This window comes from Blennius ocellaris (genome assembly GCF_963422515.1).
Source record: "Blennius ocellaris genome assembly, chromosome: 14".
NCBI classification, from domain to species: Eukaryota; Metazoa; Chordata; class Actinopteri; order Blenniiformes; family Blenniidae; genus Blennius; species Blennius ocellaris.
In genome coordinates this window covers 18,466,249-18,486,539 of record NC_137663.1, presented here as the reverse complement: position 1 = coordinate 18,486,539, position 20,291 = coordinate 18,466,249, and the positions used below count along the sequence as shown (strand labels likewise).

Sequence of the window (20,291 nt, the reverse complement as noted above, 5' to 3'; positions counted from 1 at the left end):
ACATGATATCCCTATGCACGGTGACAGCCAGACCAAGAACTGAGAAACAGGACCTGAACATGTGATGTAACATATTGAAAAAAAAAAAAAAAAAAGTTCCTAACAGCTCTGGAGAGAGTGGATATGAAAACAAAGCACATCTGACTCAGAGCCTCGAACGGATCCCTCTCGGGATGCGAGTACATTTTGTGCAGACAAAACTGACGTTGGAGGATGAAGCTCATTTAGGTAAAACAATATGCAATAAAACGTGTGGATTGACAGAGTCTATAAAAAGGGCATATTAATCTCGATAACTTGTACCAGGAGAGGGGAAAAAAGAAAAAAAGAAAAGAGGATTGTTTATTTAATGGCTGTGCCTCCCTTGAAAGTGAGACTGCGGTTTGTCGTGTTCACAAAGTCGTTACAATATAAAGTCTGAAACTCAATTTAAAACATATTGGGGGGGGGGGGGGGGGGAATTTAATTGAAGGGACCCGAGCTTGATGAGTTGAGAGTCGACGATCAAGTTTGGAGTTTCCTCTGCCGGAGACGGTCAAAATCACAGTCTCGCCTCATAAGCTTGATAAAACAGAAGATGGATGGGGAGATGAATAAACAGCTGACTGAACTGGTCTGTCTTTCGACTAATAAAGTCTACGGACCATAACTGAATAAGCGGGTTCCATCTGAAATGAAATCCAGGCTCCTCTCGGTGCAGTGTGTCGACATGACAGCGGAGCCTGTGGAGGTGGCTGAGAAAGTGCTCATTTTCAGATGAGGATTGGCTTAGTTTTGATAAAATATTCTTTTACAAAACTGTCTGGCTCAGCATCGCAGTAAATTTGTGTCTTCAAACGGTTCTATGAGCAGGCAGCTCTTGTCAGATGGAGAAGACTAATGGGTTTTTTTTGGGGGGGTGGACTATTTATATAATGAAGCATTTTGAAGTCCTTGTCTGGCTGAACACTTGATTTCTTTCTTTTTTGTGGTCATTTGTAAGTAAATGCTCTGTGTGCTTTGAAAAGATGCTACTCAACATTTTGGAATAAAACATGTCTCTTAGATGCAATTAAAAAGGATGGTCAGGCTGCTGTTAATGCCACACAGTGCTTCTGTACTCCTCACATTAACTTCGCCATTAATGAGGCAGATTTATGATTATGTATTCTAAACTTATTTCCCTTTGATTTTTTGATTATTTTTTTTTTGAAAATGTAATTACTTTCTCTCTCAATAACAGTGAGATGAATATTCAAGCAAAGGTGGAGCCATGTACATTTCATATCCTTTTTAAGTTGAGAACAAAAACCTGGCAAAAAAAAATGATGAACAGCATCCAGGAGAAATAAATACTTAACCCTTCATAAATGCATAGATTCTTTTTTATTTCCACTTTCTTGATTTTAGGGACACTCATTACAATATTATCAAATTTGAATGAACTCCTCAGTATGACAAACGGTCTAATGTAAAAGTTTTCTTCCTAAATTTCGAAGAAATTAAAGGTTTCTAAAGCCCAAACGGGGTTGAAAATTGCTCTCGGGTATTAGTAAGTGGAATTTAACCCTCTCCTCTACCAGCAGTGTGTGTACTTCTGCTATATTAAGCGTGATCTCAGCTCATGTTATGTACATCTGTAATAGAACAGTCGTTACGCAACACATGGACATGCTATTCAACTTTTGAATGCGGGTCAAATACCTGAGCAATCGGGAACAACGGAGTGGAGAGCCGTTACATAAACACGCGGTGGTGCGTGTCACCAGGGCATGTGAAGAAGGAAGACCATCAGTACTTCATAGTTAATTTATTACGTTTGGCGGCCAAGATGTGGATACACACCTGCGAATCTAAGGGGGCGAAGCGGGCAAGAGGCTTACCGTTTGTATCCAAATGGATTCGGGAGGTTCAACGTGGAAATGGTGTCATATTAGAACGCACTTTAAAAGAGATTTACCCATTAAAGACTTAATCAATTATCGGGGCCAGGTAATTCTTTTAAAAGGATTTATGTCCAACATGCTTAGAGCTATGCCGTTCCAACACTGAACTAAAAACATCAGCCAGTGACAACAACATGGCGACTTAAAAAAAACACAAAAAAAACCCCAAGTAGAATAAAGAATTAATTTGTTTTTCCGCGTGTGGACGACGCTTCCAGCTTGATGATTTGGGCTGAGATCAAATACTGTGTGTACGAATACAGAGCCTCTTTAATCTGCCTTGTTGATGACTGGAAAATAAAAAAATGAACGTACACGTTGGAATGAAGCTTGCTCTCATTTGTTCTGAAATGCTAATTGATTGATTTGATCAACCGAAATCTGGACGCTGTTCTTTGTGTTGTGGAATTTATGAGAGCGGCATTAGATCATGATATAACTTCAAAATGATGCTCATTTGCAGCGATGTGAGGCAACAAGAATTCAAAGTCGTGCCTTTGATTGCAAAATCTCGATAAGGGAAGGTAATTAGTGTTGACAAATGAAAAGAAAACTTGCGCGATCCGACGCTTCGGTCGTACCTGAAACAAGTTACGTGGCCGGGGAATTGTGGGAAGAAAACTTTGTTCCTCACTTCTTCTTGAAGAAACTTAAGTTTAAGGCTCTGATATGCCGAGCAGACCTCAAAGCCGACACAGGCTGACTGATCAAACGTTTGGCGTCACCTCACTTCGCCTCACATCTGTGCACTTGAGCGCACCGAGAAGAGACTGCGGTCGGCTGCTGGCCCGCCGCAGTCTTATTGTTGTTTTTTTTGGGGGGGTGGGGGGGTTTAAAGCTGTCGATTGGGCCAAAGACATTTTGGGATATACGATGGATGAACATTAAGAGAAGGTCAGGCTGAATCTAATTGTCATTCCTTGCACATGCTGCACTTGAGGAACAGGTAGGAAAAGCAATGAGGAGATGTAAACAGTGGAGGGGAAAAAAAAAAAAAAATGGTAAAGGAAACAAAGGGTAAAAGGAAAACTAGGCAAAACTCACCGTCTACACGTGCTTAAGAAAGATTGAAATACAGCACCAGTTGTTTGGCCAAGAACGAAAGGATGGGATCGGAAACAAAAAGGACACGATGGAAGGACCAACTGTAGTGGGGCTACAAACACCAGCACAACTAAAGGCTTGTTGGCTTTAACAGTGGGCACAATCACACCGACACAGAGCACAGGCAATGTACTGGTACATTTACCCCGTCAGGTGGTAAGTCGGACAGGCAGCGAGAAGAGAGTGGGTTGTCCAAACCACAAAGGAGTGTTGGTGGCTGCCGGAACGAAACAAAGAAGACAACAGCTACAGCATCCCACATAAGAGTTGTGCTCTTCTCAAAGACACCAAAAACAACAACAACAACAAAATAGAAGAAGAGGATTCGTCGTTGCATCTGTGACCAGCGAAACCTTGATGTTGTTTATTATAAAGCATTAAGTGCAGTTCAAGACAAGAATCATTCATTAAACAGAGAATATTTCACAAGCTATTAGCATGTCAAATGCTTACTACCAATGCAAATTATGCTTGTTTTTTTTTTTTAAAGAGACATAATGTTTCTTTCACTTTTTCATTCAGAATTGTGGTTTACCTGGAGTCGTGTTTGCCTGATAAATCTTTTTAAACCTCAGCGAAAGATTAAAGTATCGCTAATCTCAATGTATAATGTTCAGGCGTAACCAAACCTTTCCCAAAAGGAGCGCAGACTGGAGGATGAATGGCGATAAAACCTCACATCAAACTATTCATTATAATACGCCATGATGCTGCCCATCTCCTGGAGGGTTGACTGCTATGTCAGACGCTTTAAATTGAGATGAATTAAAAAGATCAGAGAACACTCCTCTTTCATCTGTCTTTCATTAGAACAGTTCCAATGCACACTGCTGACCACAGGCCGTGTCTGAAGTGATAGAGAAGAGATGTAGATAAAGGCTTTTTTTTTTTTTTTTTTCTCTTCAATCAAAAAACACTATTCATCTTGAGCGTATGCATTCAACTTCAAACCGCCGCATTGGGAATTTTGTTAATTATAATATGTTGGTGTTCGATCATAGACGGACCGACGATGGGATCAGAACAGTGACAGTGGACTCATTATTAATAATGTACGACTATGGTACAGAAGGCTGGAGGTTCTGAGCATACAGAAACTGGCAGCTAAAACAGCCCGACTGAATTCAGTGACCGTTCTGGTGGAGTGACGATGAGCAATCAAAACGTGAATACAGAGCCACATATCCCGTTTTGACATCACCCACACTTTGCATTGTAACAGTGACGCTTGCCTTTTTTTTTTGGGGGGGGGGGGGGGGGGTTTAACAACTTGAGTTTCGAGCAAAGTTGGGGACAAAGCGCCAGTCAGAAACTACTGAGAGGAGCGGAGGAAGTGTGGGGAGTGAAAAAGAAGCAGTGAAGGAGGGGGGGGGGGGGGGCAGTCTAACCAGTCTTTTCATGTCAGCAGAAGGCTTAAAAAACATCCTTCCACCAGTGACAGTTCAGGAAGCTCAAATCAACTTGGCTCCTTGCCTGAGACGACAGTGGAAAAGGGGGGGGGTCTTAAAAGATTAATGAGTGTGGCTTTACTGCCTCGTCATGCTTAGCCATGCATTGGTGGAAGCGTTAATAATCTCATCTATTGTGGGCTGCAACATCTGGAAGATCGTCGTCATAGTTTCTGGAGGGGAAAGTGCCTCGAGACAACGTTATGTCATTGATGAGTAAGGGCTCACATTTTCTTTCAGTTTGATTTCGCGCACGCCTCAACCTTTCCTGACAGGATCGCTATTTCCTGCCCTCAATTTACAGCGCTGTGAAACTGACGTATGGTTTAGTCCGTTTCTGCTCTGATCAGTGTTAAAATAACTGGGGTCAGTTTAAAGATCGCAAGTTAGCAGCTACGGCGAGAAATGGGTGTCCTGTATGATTAAATGTGTGATCAGACAAGTCTTTATTGCATCATTTCAGGGGACTTGCTTCAACATGAGCTCCCGTTCACAGGGAAGTGAAAGAGCGCATACAAAAACGCTTGCAATACGGTTTTAAAAAAAAAGAAGAAGAGAGATTTAATCTCATGGAATTTTATTTAATGACATGCCTCCAATCAGTCTGCACTCAATGACAACTAATGAAAGCAGGGCAATTAATAATTTCTTCTGAAATCACTCACTGTCAAAGGCATGCAAACATTTTGCTCAGGCAAAACCAAACTGCAATTACCTGCATCGCATTTGCTTTAATTTGCTCTCGATACGACGTGTGGGAATCTGCTCGGAGTTCATCTATGGCATACCTACGTTCACAAAAAATGAACACACCTGGTGGGTATTCAAAGTTCCCCAGTTATTCCCTACATGTCAGGGCAAATACCCCGTCATGAAGCTCCGGAGACTCTTAAGACCTCTAAACGAAGCCTGTGATGAGGCATAAAAAGTGGACAAGGGCATAAAATTATTCCTACAGCTCTGAGTGTTCCCCCCCCAGAGTGATGCAGCCTCAATAATTATATCAAATGGAAGGAGTTTGGAGCCGCTCAAACTGTTTCTTTTTCGTCTGCGGCCTAAACCAAGTGGTCACTCTGACAGATTAAGAAGTCCTCTGCAGAAATACCTGCTCGAAGGACGTCCACCTCGGCAGCACTTCATCAATCAGACTGCGAGGGCAAAGTGGGGAGACAGAAGCCAATCTTCAGTAAAAAGGTCTCCGACAGTCCGCTTGGAGTCTGTCAAATGGTGCTGAAAACACTGAAAGGCCTGTGGAGTGGGTCTTTGCTCCGATGGCAGGTGTATAAAAAGTATGTATGGCAAAACACAATGCTTATCATCTTGCAAATAACGTTCCTGGGGGAAAAAAAACTTGCTCCAGAATCCAAACGAAGCTATTGAAGCCCAACAATGAGCCAGATATCCTATAGCTAAAATGCCGACTCGGTGCCTTCCGATCAATTTGTTGATAACACTTGGGCAAGTCAAGGCAAGGCGCAGGCTTAAACCTCACACAACATCTGCGGAGAGGCTTGATGATGGCAGTTCATAGACGTTTCCCATCCAATATGCAAGAGCTGGAGAGGATCTGCCAGACGGAGCAGGAGAAACTGTCCAAACCAATACTTGCAGACAAGAGTGGAGACGCAAAGCTTTAATTGCTACCGAAGGGATTTCCAGGAGGACTGCGTCAATCGTAGGAGACGTTTTCATTTTGGATTTGATTTGTAATAAAAACCTACAAGATGCATTTTCATTTTGTCATCAGGAGTTATTGAGAGCAAATTAAAAAAGGCAACCAAAACAACTAAATCCACAACACAATAAAAACACACACACACCAAGAAAAGATCACGAGGCTCCGACGGTGGGCTTTGAGCTCTCGGTATATAGACTCCACCGGCTGCATCCAAACGCCCGTTAAAAATAGAAGCGCGCAAGAAAAGGTGACAAGGTGCCTGGGCGGAATCAAAACACGGACGGCTGTACGAGAACCCCGAGAGCGATGTAGTTACAGTCGGGAGGGAATAGCTCATTGGTCCTCGGGAGCAGGGCGATGACAGATACCTAAACTGAACAGTCCTCTCAATCACGGAGTATAACCAAGCAATAAAATAAAATCAGACGCTGCACAGCTTGTAATCCTCGGGGAGGAGGGGGGGGACATATTCTAATGCTGTGGTTCTCAAGGACTATAGAATTTAATTCACCGTTACAATAACCCTGCAATAAACTGTATTCTCGAATGTGTGAAATATTATATTATAAAAAGATATTTTAGAAGCTTTTTTCTTTTTAATACTGAGGGCAACCACATACTAAACATTCAAAATTGACATGAAAACGATGTCAGCAGTAGCAGTACTTAATGGAAACATCTCGAAATGCACATTTAACATTACTGAGGCAATATCTAAGGAATAGCTTTCCTATTTATTTGGATACCAGACACCAAATCTATCAGGTTACAACATAAGCTATACGATTATCCGACGGCTTAGTGCCTCCTGGTATACAAACATACTGTGATTCTGCCACTACATTGTTTTGTTTTTCGATTTTTTTTCCTCTCTCCCAAGCTTTTCCCCATCTTGCCTGAAGCAATAACCCATTTTGTCTTTCAACTAATCAGACCAAAAAAATCAGCACTCGAGAGGGAAAGTTCAACATTTCAGAGAAGTTATGGGCGGTTTTATTTTTCCTCATAACAGCGGGACAGAAATACGGGGGGCCGTGGTTCAGCCTTACAACTCTTCTCCGGTATTCTCTTGGTGCAACTACAATGCGACAGGAGGTTTGAGGGATGGATTGGAAAATTTAAATTTGAATATTGTCCTCTCTAATGCACCACAAACAAAAACAAAAAAACAGGGCCATCATCTTCTGGGTAGAGTACGCTTTTTTTTTTTTGCTCAATTCATGGGGCGCCTTTCCTTTTCAGACAATTTCAGACGTCTGTGTCCCTCGCGTTGTGTGAAACATTTAGTTTGCTCTGCCGTTTCTTTTGAAAAAGGGGGGCACATCCCTAATTAATACTGTGGGCTTAACCTACTGAATAGTTACAATTATATTATACGATTCATACACCAAAGGGTTACTATTTCAAACACTTTGTATTCACACAGGGACTTCTTATTCTAAAATAGTTGGCTATTGAAGCTGTAATATTTAAAAGAACAGACACTCAAAAACTAATAACAGTAGAAAGGAATATTAAACACAGACGTCAGTGATATCTGCAAGTATCTGTGGATGAGCGTTTCAAGCAAACTGGGTTTACAGATAACGACACTTCAATCACTGAAAATGATCTTCGCAGTCACCGTACGCTATTATAAGACTATAATTACTTTTTACAGTCAAATAATGCTTTAAGGTCATAAAAGCAAGACTGGTACTGAAACTTAAGCTGAAAAAAAAAAAAAAGGAACCAAAGGAAAAAAAAACAAAACGGTCAATCTAAACTACAAATGGTTGAGCCAAACGAGCTTCATAGCATGTTTGCTCGTGGGTGGAGCAGACAATCTGCCAATATGCGACAAATGCTAAATCAACCAGAAGGATGCCGTTCGAGGGAACACAACCCAACGAGAGCCAGAATGCGTAAGCCAAAAAGGACAACTCCAGCCAGAATATCAGTTAATAGTAAAGATACCTTGCATTACCGTCTGTTCTTGATGGTTTGGGTGTATTGTATGTGGAATATATGCAGGTTTGTATTGCCACTGTCGCCGCAGGCTCATGGAATCTTTTGTAGGCCAAAGCAGGGGACATGGACTCAAGGACCGACTCCAGATTGAACAAAAAGGCCGGAGATGTGTCAAAGCAAGAGGGAATGAAGGGTGTCAGCATAACGTTGCCCGAGCTCAAACGACTACAGATGCAAAGCTTCGCATACAAAGGGACTTAATCTGTTACTATCTAAACAGCGGAGGCGTGATTAATTGTGAATCCTGGCACATGCGTATGGGTCAGCAACAATTAGGTTTAATTCTATTTTTAGTTACCTTGGCTATCCAGATGACGTACACACCGCAGGGTTCAAGGCAAATTAAAGCAACCGCAGCTACACAAGCAGAGCAGATTTGACCAGGGATAAAGCTTTGCTGGGAAGTGATGGCAAAAAAACACTTCTATTACCGTACAGAAAGGCACAAGTAGGACAAATCTAAAGCATTCCAGTTAGCCATTAGAAATTTATAATAAAAAAAAACAAGTTTCACAGTGGGTTGTTTTCTAACTGAAGCAATAACGATGCTTGAGCTGAACACTGGGCCAAACTGGAAGATTTCATTGCGAAATGTAAGGCATTGTCTTTTTAATAAAAGCAACCAACTTGTCCACTGAGAGTTCAATTTGTCAATATGACTTAAAATGGCACCAAGTCCCAGATCCCAAAGATCAGCCATACATAAATGGCTCCCTAGAAGGTTTTTTGTTTTTTAACTGGCATTAATCTGAAAGGAAACAATTTATCATCCCTTCAGACCACAATAACAACGTGAACTGAAATGAGATTTACAGAAATCTTGAAGATCATGTCATAATTGCAAATAATTCCTTGAATGTTATGCATACAAAAACATACTACATCTTTAAACCTGCAATAGCACTGTTTTCTTTGTTTTCCAATTGCTCTGTACAGCAGCACTAAGAAATAAGAATTTCATTCACTGTGAAACCTGGCTTTTACTGGTGATATGACAATAAAACACCATGAACCTATCATTCATTTAAGTCACATTTGTTTTTGGCACTGCAAAAGATTTCTTCTTACTCTACAACATGGTCTGACATCTCGTAGGGAACAATGGCGAATCTAATATGACGCGTGTGACACTGGGGTTCAAGGTGGCGTCTGCGAGGTTTCCTTTTTTTCCTTTTCGGCTGATGAGATGTATACTGGCTATACTCGACTATACCCCGACTTCATCACAACTCGTTGCGGGAGTGGACAGGCCTCAGTGTGCGTCTGTGAAGTGTGTGTGTGTGTGAGGAGGAGAGAGATGAGTCCTGATATGACAGTCTCACCTGGCTGAACTGACTCGATGCTCTGCCAGACAGACTGCCCGTGCCTCCCCTCTGGCCTTTCAATGAAAATAAATTATCCCTGGATGGCTGTTGCTTTTTTGTACAAAACGGCCACAAGTCAGCTGGAGCTTAATGCCCATTCCAAAAGGGCAGGTATATTAAAAGCTCCCAGACCAGTTTTTTTTTTAATTCACTCATTATTGTGCGTTTGTGAGATAAAGGACACGCATGAATATCAAAACCAACACACAATGCTGGCCTCGTTTGAACGTTGGCAGATGTTGATTCAGTGATTTTTTAAAGCTAACTATTAAACAGGCTTATCGAGCATGTTTCATGATAATTGTGTTCTGTTGTTTCCCTCCACTGTGATCAGCAGTTATCTGGCGGGGCATTTTAAGGCCATATGAATCATTCACACGTAACGTCCTCCTTGAACAGTGGGCAGTCTTAATCACTCCGACACACAAAACGCATACAACAAACACTGCATAATTTATTTCAATTGGCTAATGAAGTGAGAATCTTTGCCTGTAGTTGCACTTAGGAGTACAATCGTATAGCATGTTGGCTTTAAGCTGCAGTTGGAACTTCTCTGCAGGCATACCCTCTCACGACTGAATCCAATTAGCACATACAGTAAATCACTGGTGTGATACATCTCGTGAGACTCTTGAGAATAATTCCAGTGTCTTATGTATTTATAACCATGAAAGATGCCTTTCGCGGTGCAAGTTGACATTTCAAACTCAAAGCAAAAGGAAAATCTTCCAGCTCTTATTCAGTTTGATGTCAGCTGTCAAAGTGGCGACGTTGACATCATTTTGAAACAACTGATTGAATAAGTTGTTGTAGTTGGGGCAGGAGGTCGATTTGAAAGCAGTGTAATAGAAACCAATGAGCCATTTACCTCAGAGACTGCAACCATCATCCTCCAGGAGAAGCAGCAATGGGGATTTGGGTGGCGGCAGCAGAAGCAAAAGGATTTGACAGCCACATGAGACATGTAAAGCCTCTTCATTCGACAAAAAAAATCTGTTAAACACACTTTCAAAGTGTTCATTTTTACCTATAGCTGCACACTCTGTGGAATTTAATCTGGTCACGCCGCCTCTAACGACAACCCCCAAAACCGACTGCAATAACAAAATATTTCGAAAGACAAACTGCCACAGTGAGTAAAGTTCTCTCACTTGAAGGTATTTTATGAGCTGCCAGCCAACAACAAGAAAACTAAAAACCGGCACGAGTCACATTTGAACTCTTCAAATATAAAACCCGGGAATATTCAGGCTGAAAAGTGCATGATGCCTTCTCTTTTCTTTAGCCTCCTTTGAAGGGTCCAGTTTGCAGGCTTTCGCCTTAATTAGATTGTTGACAAAGAGTGACGGGAACACAGAGTGCGAAAAAGGAGTATGACATGTGCTAAAGGTCCCCGTCGGAAATCAAACATGCGTTGCCGCAGATCAGGCTGCTGGCTCACCATGACACCCTCCGAGAAGTGAGTACGAAAGACAGCAGTCACATATATTAAGTGCTTAATACTGAACCACGGTGAGATGCGCGAGGACGCTCATTTCAAGGACTTTTTGCGGGAATAAAAAGATAAAACCCAATGACTTCTCTACTGAGCTGAAGATTACTCCGTGGACCGTACTGGCAGCAACCCCCCCGCCCCCCCTCCCCAACCGTTCCCTGCTGGCAGCTCAAGAGTCCATATATAGAGGAGGCTGGTTTTGAAGTGGGCAATGACATGCGGACAAACCTTAATTCTTTTCGAACAACATGTGCATCGCAAATTCTGTAAACTCACTCCTCTGTGTCCTCCGTTATTCTGCGGATGAGGACAGAAAAAGACTTCCACTTGCGCCGAGTTAAAAACGTCTCGGAAGGCCTATAAAGAGTCACTTCTCCCTGGCCACACAGTAACCTATAATTGGGGGGGCCCCAAATATCAGCCTCCTTTAAAACCTAGCTTGCTATATGCACATTTCAAAATAGAAAGTGGTCTGGCGAGGGCAGAGCCACACTGGGCAGAGGAAGGCGGAGTCACTTCTACTTGCTCCATTATTGCGATTTCATTACAGTCCTCCAAAAACGCGCTGGCGTGGAGATCCCGAAAATAGCATGAATGCTGGATGTATCCACCGCATGAAGTCTCTGACAAGGTCTTTAATAATGCTGAAGTAGGGGGGAGATACCTGCACTCAATGATAACTCTTAGTAGAAAAGTCACTTTCGAAGCTCTGACTTGGGAGTTTTGAGATAAAATGCCACCAAGTCAGAATGACAGAGGTGAAACCAGGCGGATCTACAAAGATTAAACCCGAGGACGTAAAATAATTTACCCCGACCGTCCCGAGATTGTTTTCACAGGCAACTTGTAAAGGAATAGAGCTGCATTGCAATTGCTGTACGTACAACTCAATCAGAAACCACTGTGATGCCCTTGAGCAAGGCCCTTATCTCCCAGCTGCTCCCAAGGAGATGCTCAGCAGCCACTGGGCTTTTAGATGTTAGTGTGAGGAAGTGTGTCTCAGAGCCAGAACGTACCGGCTAAACTGCCCTGATAAGATAATGAACAAATGTCAAGTCAATTCCGTCAATAATGAAGCTTTTACTGGGTCATTTTGCGGAAAGCCACAAAGTGGCAGTCTGGGTTCACAATGGTTCATACAGCACAAATGTAAAATACATATTATATTCAAGATATTTACAATTATGCCATGTTTCGAAAATCACGTTTCAGAGCATTTAAAAAGATGGGCAAACAAAGGCATTAAAAGGAGATTAATTTTACTGTGATATGGTAATATTTAGAACAAACATCAGTGTAAACCACAAAATATAAGCCCTTAAGCTGGCAAATGAAGCTACACGCTAAGTGGAGACGGCATAAATCCAGTTTTATAAAAAATCCTTCCAAGTGAGCCATGCTCGCCTATGAAATTCCCTTTAGGCTATCGGTTAGCCTAGATTACCTTAAAAACTGTTTTTTTCTAATCAATTTCCACCCCCCGACAAAATGTGCGGCCGTCCACTTAATTGTATGCAAACCCCACGTTAACCGTAAAAGTCAAGCAAGACACTTGTCCATAATAGGAGAGCAAATGGTTGAAGGGGGGGGGTGAAGAGAGAGGATGGCGAGAGGCAGTGTGGAGCTCTCCCATGCTACCCTTCCCCCTTCCTGAACAGTAGCAGATGACAATAGCTTCTAAACCAGGGCACGCCAGACATCCTGACAAAGGCAGGCTCCTCCCAAGCTGCCGAGTCCCCGTTCCCAAATAAACATAGCCACAGGGAGAGGGCAAGAGGGACGGGATGTGGTGCCTGCCATGTCCAAGCTAGCGGCAAAACGCAGTCCCGTTGCCCAAGAGCAAGAGATTGTGCCAACGAGCCATGAAATTCACACTGGACCGGGCAAACCTCCTGACACACTGCAAGCTTCAATCGCATTGTGCCTAATTAGGGCTGCAACCACAAAATGTTTTTTTTTTTTTTTTAATAACAATAACAGTGTCACCTTAAATTACAATATTCTAAAGTGAAAAGAAAACAAATACATGTGCATGCACATTGTTACAGTTCCATATTGGGAATGCCATTCAGCGCTTACTCACATGTAGGCAGGCGAAAGGGGTGAGGACCTGGATGTCTTAAGGACTGGCACTGGGAATTTCCAGCTGACGGGAGAACCGCTTTTCCATTTTAACGGCATGTTGTTGTCACCAGAATGGTGCTACAGCAACACCAGCAGCAAAAACCATTTCCACGAAGAGGTTCCCAATGCAGTCTTCCATCCCACTCTGCCCACACCATTTAAGGGGGGAGGGAGAGTGGCGGCGGCGGCGGCGGCTACAGAAAGACGCTGGTGAAGGCAGTGCAGGCTCCAGTCAGGGCTGTGACTTTAGAGGCAGCGCCGAGAAGCCAATAGATTGCATCCACCGCGGCTACTTGCCCTGCTGCATTCACAGTTGTCTCATGGTAGGAGGAGGGGGAGGGAGGGAGGGAGGGAGGGGGGGGGAGAAGCCCTGCCTTCCCATCACCCTTTCAGGATCTCTGAATAGACCAGTAGCTAAGCAACACTGCCACCTTGTTAGAGGAGTTATGATTACAGCTCTGGGCTGCCTATGTAAAGTCATGGAAGGGAGTCAAGAATGATAATTACACCAAAAAAAAACAAAAAACGCTTGCGGTTCAATCCAAGAGGCGTGTCGGCAATTAATAAACCTTTTTATAATTCAGGTGACATTTAATAAAGCATCGCGTTGCACATTTTGTGGTCCAGTGGCTTGCTCTTATTTTCCCTCACGGCCAAAACAACACGTCTGTCTGTGTGGAGTTTCTATGTTCTCCCTGTGCCTGCATGCGTCGGCTCCAGATACTCCAGCGGACCTCCGCAGTCCAAAGAGACACATGTTGGTGAATTTGGTGAGAATGTGTGTTTTTCTGTAGTGGACACACCTGCAGTTAAAAAGATGACTACAAGCTGCGAGTTCGGCCGATTCCCATCAACTGTCGCCGAAGCCCGACGGACACTTGACTGGAGCAGTGATCATGACAATGAGCCCAACATAGCAGAGCAGTTGCTGCACGCTACGGTAACGGCAGTAAGACGTCATTAAGGCTGTGATATATTAGGCGATAACATAACACAAGCCGTTTGTGCAACATCTGTTGCAACTGAACCATCGCAGGGCAAATGTCGTGATCAGTTTTAGCTGATAACAAGAGCAGTAAAAAGTAGTTGCCGTTATGCTAGAAATATCTAAAGCGCCACAGATTCACCCCAAAAATACAGGATGAATTTGTGCATTTCCACAGCTTCAGTGGATTTTGAAACAGAAGTGAGCAAAAAAATACGTTATGTCATCTCTCCATTCAGTATCTCCAGCTGAGCGTTTCCTTTAACAGGAAGTATTATAAGTGAACTGGCTCAAAACAAACGCACTGCTCATCTTGATCCAAAAAAAAAAAAAAAAAAAAAGCTGATCAAAGTTGAGCGTATCTTGGCAAAAGAAGAACTCATCTTATCTTGACAATTTTGCAGCCATAAAATGTAAATAAATGCTTAGGTCATAAAAGGGTTAAAAGCCGCTGATGCTGCTTTATATTCCGTTTCCAGCTCTAAGCGTATTACACATTATACCTTGAGGGACATTTGTAGCATATCTTTGAAAGTAAACGCAACTTTTAAGTCTGCTGTCCGCAGACGAAAAGATGCAGCTTCATTATAAAAGTCACGCCAAAACAGAAGTGACCATTCAGTATGTCTCAAATAGATTTTAAGCAGATTTATTCAACAACAAAAAATTTTTTTTAAAGTATACCAACTGATCTTTGGCCAAAATTAAGATATGGGAGAAAACGAGTACCTAAAAGTCTGTAGTGACCATGTCAAATCCTCTACCTCCAAACACTTTCAGCTGCAAGCGAACAATATGACGGTCACAACAGCCTCCTGCAAAGTGTTTCTGGTTTCTGCTCTCGTGTGGTGACAGATTTTCCAACAATGTCCTTCTCAGAAAAGCTGTATATTTGTCCAGCTAATCTGCTCGTGTGTCAGATTTCAACTGCAGTGCACATGCGTACCAGGCGTCGTCTGAAGGAGGGGGGGGGCGTTTCTGATTATGACATACACCTGTTCCCTCCTGTAAAGCTCACCCCACCCAAACTGCACCGCCGCGGCTGCAGGTCCAAGTTTAGACCCCACAGTTTTCTACTACAAAGAAAATGGGACACATTTAGAAGGCTAGAATAAATGTTTTTACTATTTATTTTCTTTTTAAATTGCAACTCCGGTACACTTGGTCCCTAAAGAAACGACATTGAGCGGCACGACGACCCCGACATCACACCTTCTACTTCCTGGCTTACGGCTGAACCGGCAGGCCGACCTTGCGCCCCCCCCCCGCTGCAAGGGCAGCAGTCATTCTGCCACTTCTGCCTAAGCCTGTAGGCTCAGCGCTACACCTGTTATCCTCAGTTCTACTATATCACTCTCCTCCTAAAAATCACGACACCCCCCCCCTTTGTAAAGACGCCCGTTTCAAATAATGCGAGTAGTAGCACTACAATAATTCAACATCTGTCCCCTTGTAAAATGCTTTTACTCTAAATGACTGTCGGGAACTCTTGCCCTATGAATAGCAAGGTTTATGTAGCAATTAGTTATGCAAAAGAAATAAAACCCAGAGGAACTGATGCCACGGCATGTTATGCTTTTACATTCAAATATCCCAAAAGGTTATTCTCGAATCCGCTCTAGTAACACAGTTAAAAGTGTTTTCTCGTCCAGTTCGTGTTGCGCCTCAACCACTCCCGCGCAGCCACAACTGTCTTCACGGACAATGAGGATCACCAGTGTGCAAAACGGTGTTGGATCACAAGTTTAAACAATTTGAGCAAATAAACAATTTTTCAATAAAGTTAATCCCTGAATTGACCCCATTGGATTCGACATGCTAACGACTCCAGACTGAGGAGGTGCAAAAATAGGAGCTGAATCTTTGCGATTGGTTGAGACGACTGCAACTCATTTGCCAACGTCTGGAAATTCATTCCCCACAACAACAACAACATCAACAACAAAAAGCTATTCGACAAAGCAGAAACAATTGATTAATTATTCAGAAACCAACTGCAACAACCGTGATAGATTGATTGAAGCAATTTATCTGGATGCAGCTTATCGGGAGTGAATTATTTTCTGTTTGTCACTTTCTCCATTTTTTTTTTTTATTGATTTAAATTTTGATCACCCAAAACATTGATCTATTAAAAACAACAGTGTTGCTTGATTAATTATGTAAAAAGGCTTTTGCTACAAGATCCCCATTTAACTGTGGCAATACTTTGATTACAAATACAGCTGTGTCGGCATTACAATTAAGAATCATTGAAATATAATGTAAATGTATAGAAATAGACGCCATCGTCATTGTCCTTGTCTTCTCTCATTAGCGTCAACAGAGACCTCCGTCTCGTTAATTAGCTAAACACATAAACACAGCACTTACTGTTAACTTCAGCACATGAGACCATCAAATAATGAACCATAAAACGGAACGAGTGGTAATAAATGCGTTTCTTAATGTGAAGTATAAGTTGAGGCTTCTCTGCGTGTGTGCATTTCAGTTGGGCAACTTTGATCGTTGTGAAGGCCACAAAATCTTCTCTCCCCACAGGCCAAATTACGACTTTTACCACAAACATTATATAACAATTAGAGCTATTGATTTAATGTAAAACAACAAACACCATGAAGGACATTCAGAAATACAGGAAGAACACAATTTCAATTATAGTTAAAATGAGCTCTTGTATTATCATTAAATGTCTATATATATATATACATATATTTTTATTTTTATTTGTCAGAACTCACGGTATAAGTGCAACATCGACCGGAGTCATACAAAGCATGGCGCCAGTGTGATGTCATGTTGCAAATTGAGTCATTTGACACAGATATACCCAACAGGGAGGAGGGCCAGAGTGTGAAAAATAAAGAAAAAAGCATGGGCTTGTTTGCCATTAACAACACCGGGACAACCGAGAAGCCACAACTTCAGACTTTGTGTACAAAGGTGCTGTGACGAACATCAGAATAACTGCTTGCAAACTATAACCCAGGTGAATTACTGTCACGAAAACAGAAGACTCTCAGCAGTACTTCTCAATCCTGACCCTGGTGTTAGATTACGTTTGATTTTTTTTTTTTTCTTCTGACTGAGTAATCAGGGATTACTTGATTAACAGTTGGAAGCCGTTACCTACTCAGGACTGATCCCAGAACTGTCACTGCCACGCGATAATCTAACAACAGTGCACAATCATTCCTGTGTATCGAGAAACTTATATTACAAAAACAGCTGGGATTCTTCTCAAGACGGCGATCTATCAACCAATAATCCATTTCTGCAAAAATAATCAAGACACACATTCAATGGGGGAGAAACACTGAAGTAAGATGCAGTGATCCTTACCTGTCATGCAGTCCGATGGGCATTGTCTCCCCTCTGTGTACAGGGTGCTCCATACCCTCACCAAAACCACACCTCAACAACAAAAAACACAATACTTTCAGAATTTGCATTATGTTTCAGTGAAATAAATTGCTTGAATGTGAGATTTATCACAGTGACTGTAACATAACTGATGCCGTTTTTAATTATTTCATGTTTCGATGTTTAAAGTAAGAAACAATGACATGGATTTAAAACAAAACTTCTTTTTTTTAACATCATTAGTCTTAAAAACATAGTACAAATGTGAGTAAGACATTTGAAATAAAATTATTCAACTACAGGATAGAAATCCCACCTGTAATTTACACTTTCTATTAGCCTAACACCTTTCACCTTTAACAATAACATCCCACACGTGCATGTGTGATACATGCCAGTCAGCTTAAGATTCTACGGCAGCAAAGAACCAATGCATTAGCCAATAAATTACAAATAGTGTCAATATGTGGGAGTGCAAAGCAAGTGAGAGCGTTTCCTGAACCTCATCCCCTGCTCCATTGGCTACAGTTGCATCACATTTCTAACTTGTTGCTTTAGGCAGAAGTAGGCTAATTAAAGCTAAAAATATCCACAGTGGGCATAACTTGACATAAGAGTCTCGGTACTTTACCATCAGGTGAACAGCATGCTCAAAATATACGAGGATGGCATGTCGAGTGGTACGCAACTCAGTCAAGTGCTGGAAAGTTTTGTTTATTGTTGTGATCACACCATTTTGACTGTGTTCGGCCAAAACCCAATGGAGGGAGACAGTTAAGACACGGAGTAAAAACAAGCTCAGCTCTCAGACAAAAACACCAAGTCAGAGTCTGTTTATAAAGCGTAAAGTGTTTAATGAGAAAACTCAGTCCTCAGAGGGAGCCCGGGTCGTTGAGTTGTGAAGCTTTAAGTTGGTGTCGGTGACATTTCGCGTCCCGACACGTGTTTTGTCCTCAGAGAGAGCGATGTCGGTTGTCATGAAGGGGGGTTGGGGGGGGGGGGGGGGGGGGGGGTCTTTTGCTATTTTTCCTGGCCATGTTGCCTCCACACACTGTCGATACATCTCCACTGAGATCAGGCTAAAGGCTAACTAGCTAAGCTAACCACAACGTCAACATTGGCTAGCATAAAACAACGCCAGCTCGCGACAGCCGCGTGCACCGACGGTCAACACGGTAACTCGCAGCCGTCAGCTGCCGGCTTGGTCAGTTTGAAGCACCTCGCTCCTGACGGGAGTTAGTTGGTTTAGTTATTAGTTGGGCTGGTTGGTTTGGTGGATTTGCCACCAGCCAACAGATGCCTGACACCAACTGTCAGCCTGCTATATGTTGGGCAAAGCACGCGGTTCACGAACTCCCGGTCGCCGTAAGTGTGTTAAATACAGCCAGTAAACTTTTAAATAATGTAATCCATACCTTCAACGCCGAGGTAACGTTAACTAGCGTCCTTGTTTTCCTCCCAAGCCCTCAAATCCACTTATACCCACTGGAGCCTCCTTCCTTGTCTTAACCAATGAGGCGGCGGCTTACTGGCGGAGCCAGAATATCCGAACTTCCCATTGGTGGAAGAGTATGGCAATCTTCTCCCATTGGCTCAAAACTTCCGTTACTAAATAAAGTGGTTTTAAGAAGCGCTTGGAGACAGAAATGTCTGAGCTGCCTTGTTCTCACACGAATAATTGAAGTGTGTTCGCGACACGCCCTCTTAAAAGGAGAGGGACAGGCGTGATTCATCACTTAGAAATGACAGTGACAACAGAGCGTCAGCGGAGACGTGCAAAGACCTGTGGAGGAGCAGGTGCTCTAAACAAAAGGGCATCATGGGGTCAGTCTACAAACATTGAGCCTGTGGGACAAACACACAAGATGACACTGACTGACTTTGAATGTAGAAAAGGCTACTTGAGAAATTCTTAAATTATATTGCTTAAGATATGTATCGACCCCACTAATCTTCAATGTATCATTGGGATAATAGGAAATATATCAATTTTGTATTGGTTCGATTTGCATTACCATTCGGTGAAAAACAGTCAAGTTCGAAAAAACTGTGCTTATTTTCCTGAAGAACCAGTAACACTGAGGAGTCAGTGTTTAGCCTTTCATCCGGTTTTGGCATTGAACTGATGCACTTTAAAAGTTCATCCAAATATTACATTTTGGGGGAAACAATATTACACTACTTGAATACCTCTGATTGTTTTCAGACTTTTCTGTACTGTGCGTCCGACGGTTAATGATTCTTAACTTTGATGCTAATTAACTACATCAATCGGGCGAAGCTGCGACAGTATCGACACCTCGATTGGCTTGCGAGTGCAGCGTCTTCCAGCAGAGGGCGCCCCAGGTGGCCGCCTATGTCCCTTGTGGGAAAGACGAGCACTGAGAGAGAGACATCAAATCCATCAGTGCCAAAGAAACTTAGGTGCAAAACTTTATAGCCACATAATTATAACATAATTATAACAACCATATACCAATGTAACATTCCCAAAAATTGGAATATCGTCCAAAAGTTCAATATTTTTTGTCCGTTATTTCAGAAGTCATTGATGTATGTATGTATGTATGTATGTATGTATGTATGTATGTATGTATGTATGTATGTATGTATGTATGTATGTATGTATGTATGTATGTATGTATGTATGTATGTATGTATGTATGTATGTAGGTAGGTAATTCAATTCAACTTTATTTATTTAGCACCAAGGACAACACAGTCATTTCTCGGCGCTTCTCTCAGGTAGAGATAGAGAAGTAGAGCGGTAGAAGAGAGGGGTAGAGTGGTGGAGA

At 42.3% G+C, this 20,291-nt stretch overlaps 1 protein-coding gene across 2 annotated transcripts in view; it reads right to left on the bottom strand.

The window, feature by feature from the left end:
• The window catches only part of klhl13 (kelch-like family member 13), a 36,487-nt gene extending 17,438 nt beyond the window's left edge, over positions 1-19,049 (bottom strand). Inside the window, exons 1-2 of one of the 2 annotated variants that reach the window (XM_080508312.1) lie at positions 18,912-19,049; positions 17,476-17,547 (exon numbers count right to left, since the gene is read on the bottom strand). In XM_080508312.1, the coding sequence (XP_080364438.1) occupies positions 17,476-17,528 (53 nt within the window). In that variant the 5' untranslated portion in view covers positions 17,529-17,547; positions 18,912-19,049. Of the gene's footprint in view, positions 1-13,107; positions 13,406-17,475; positions 17,548-18,911 lie in introns of those variants that run through there. The other variant, XM_080508311.1, reaches the window with a different exon arrangement.
• Positions 19,050-20,291: the final 1,242 nt, after the last annotated feature.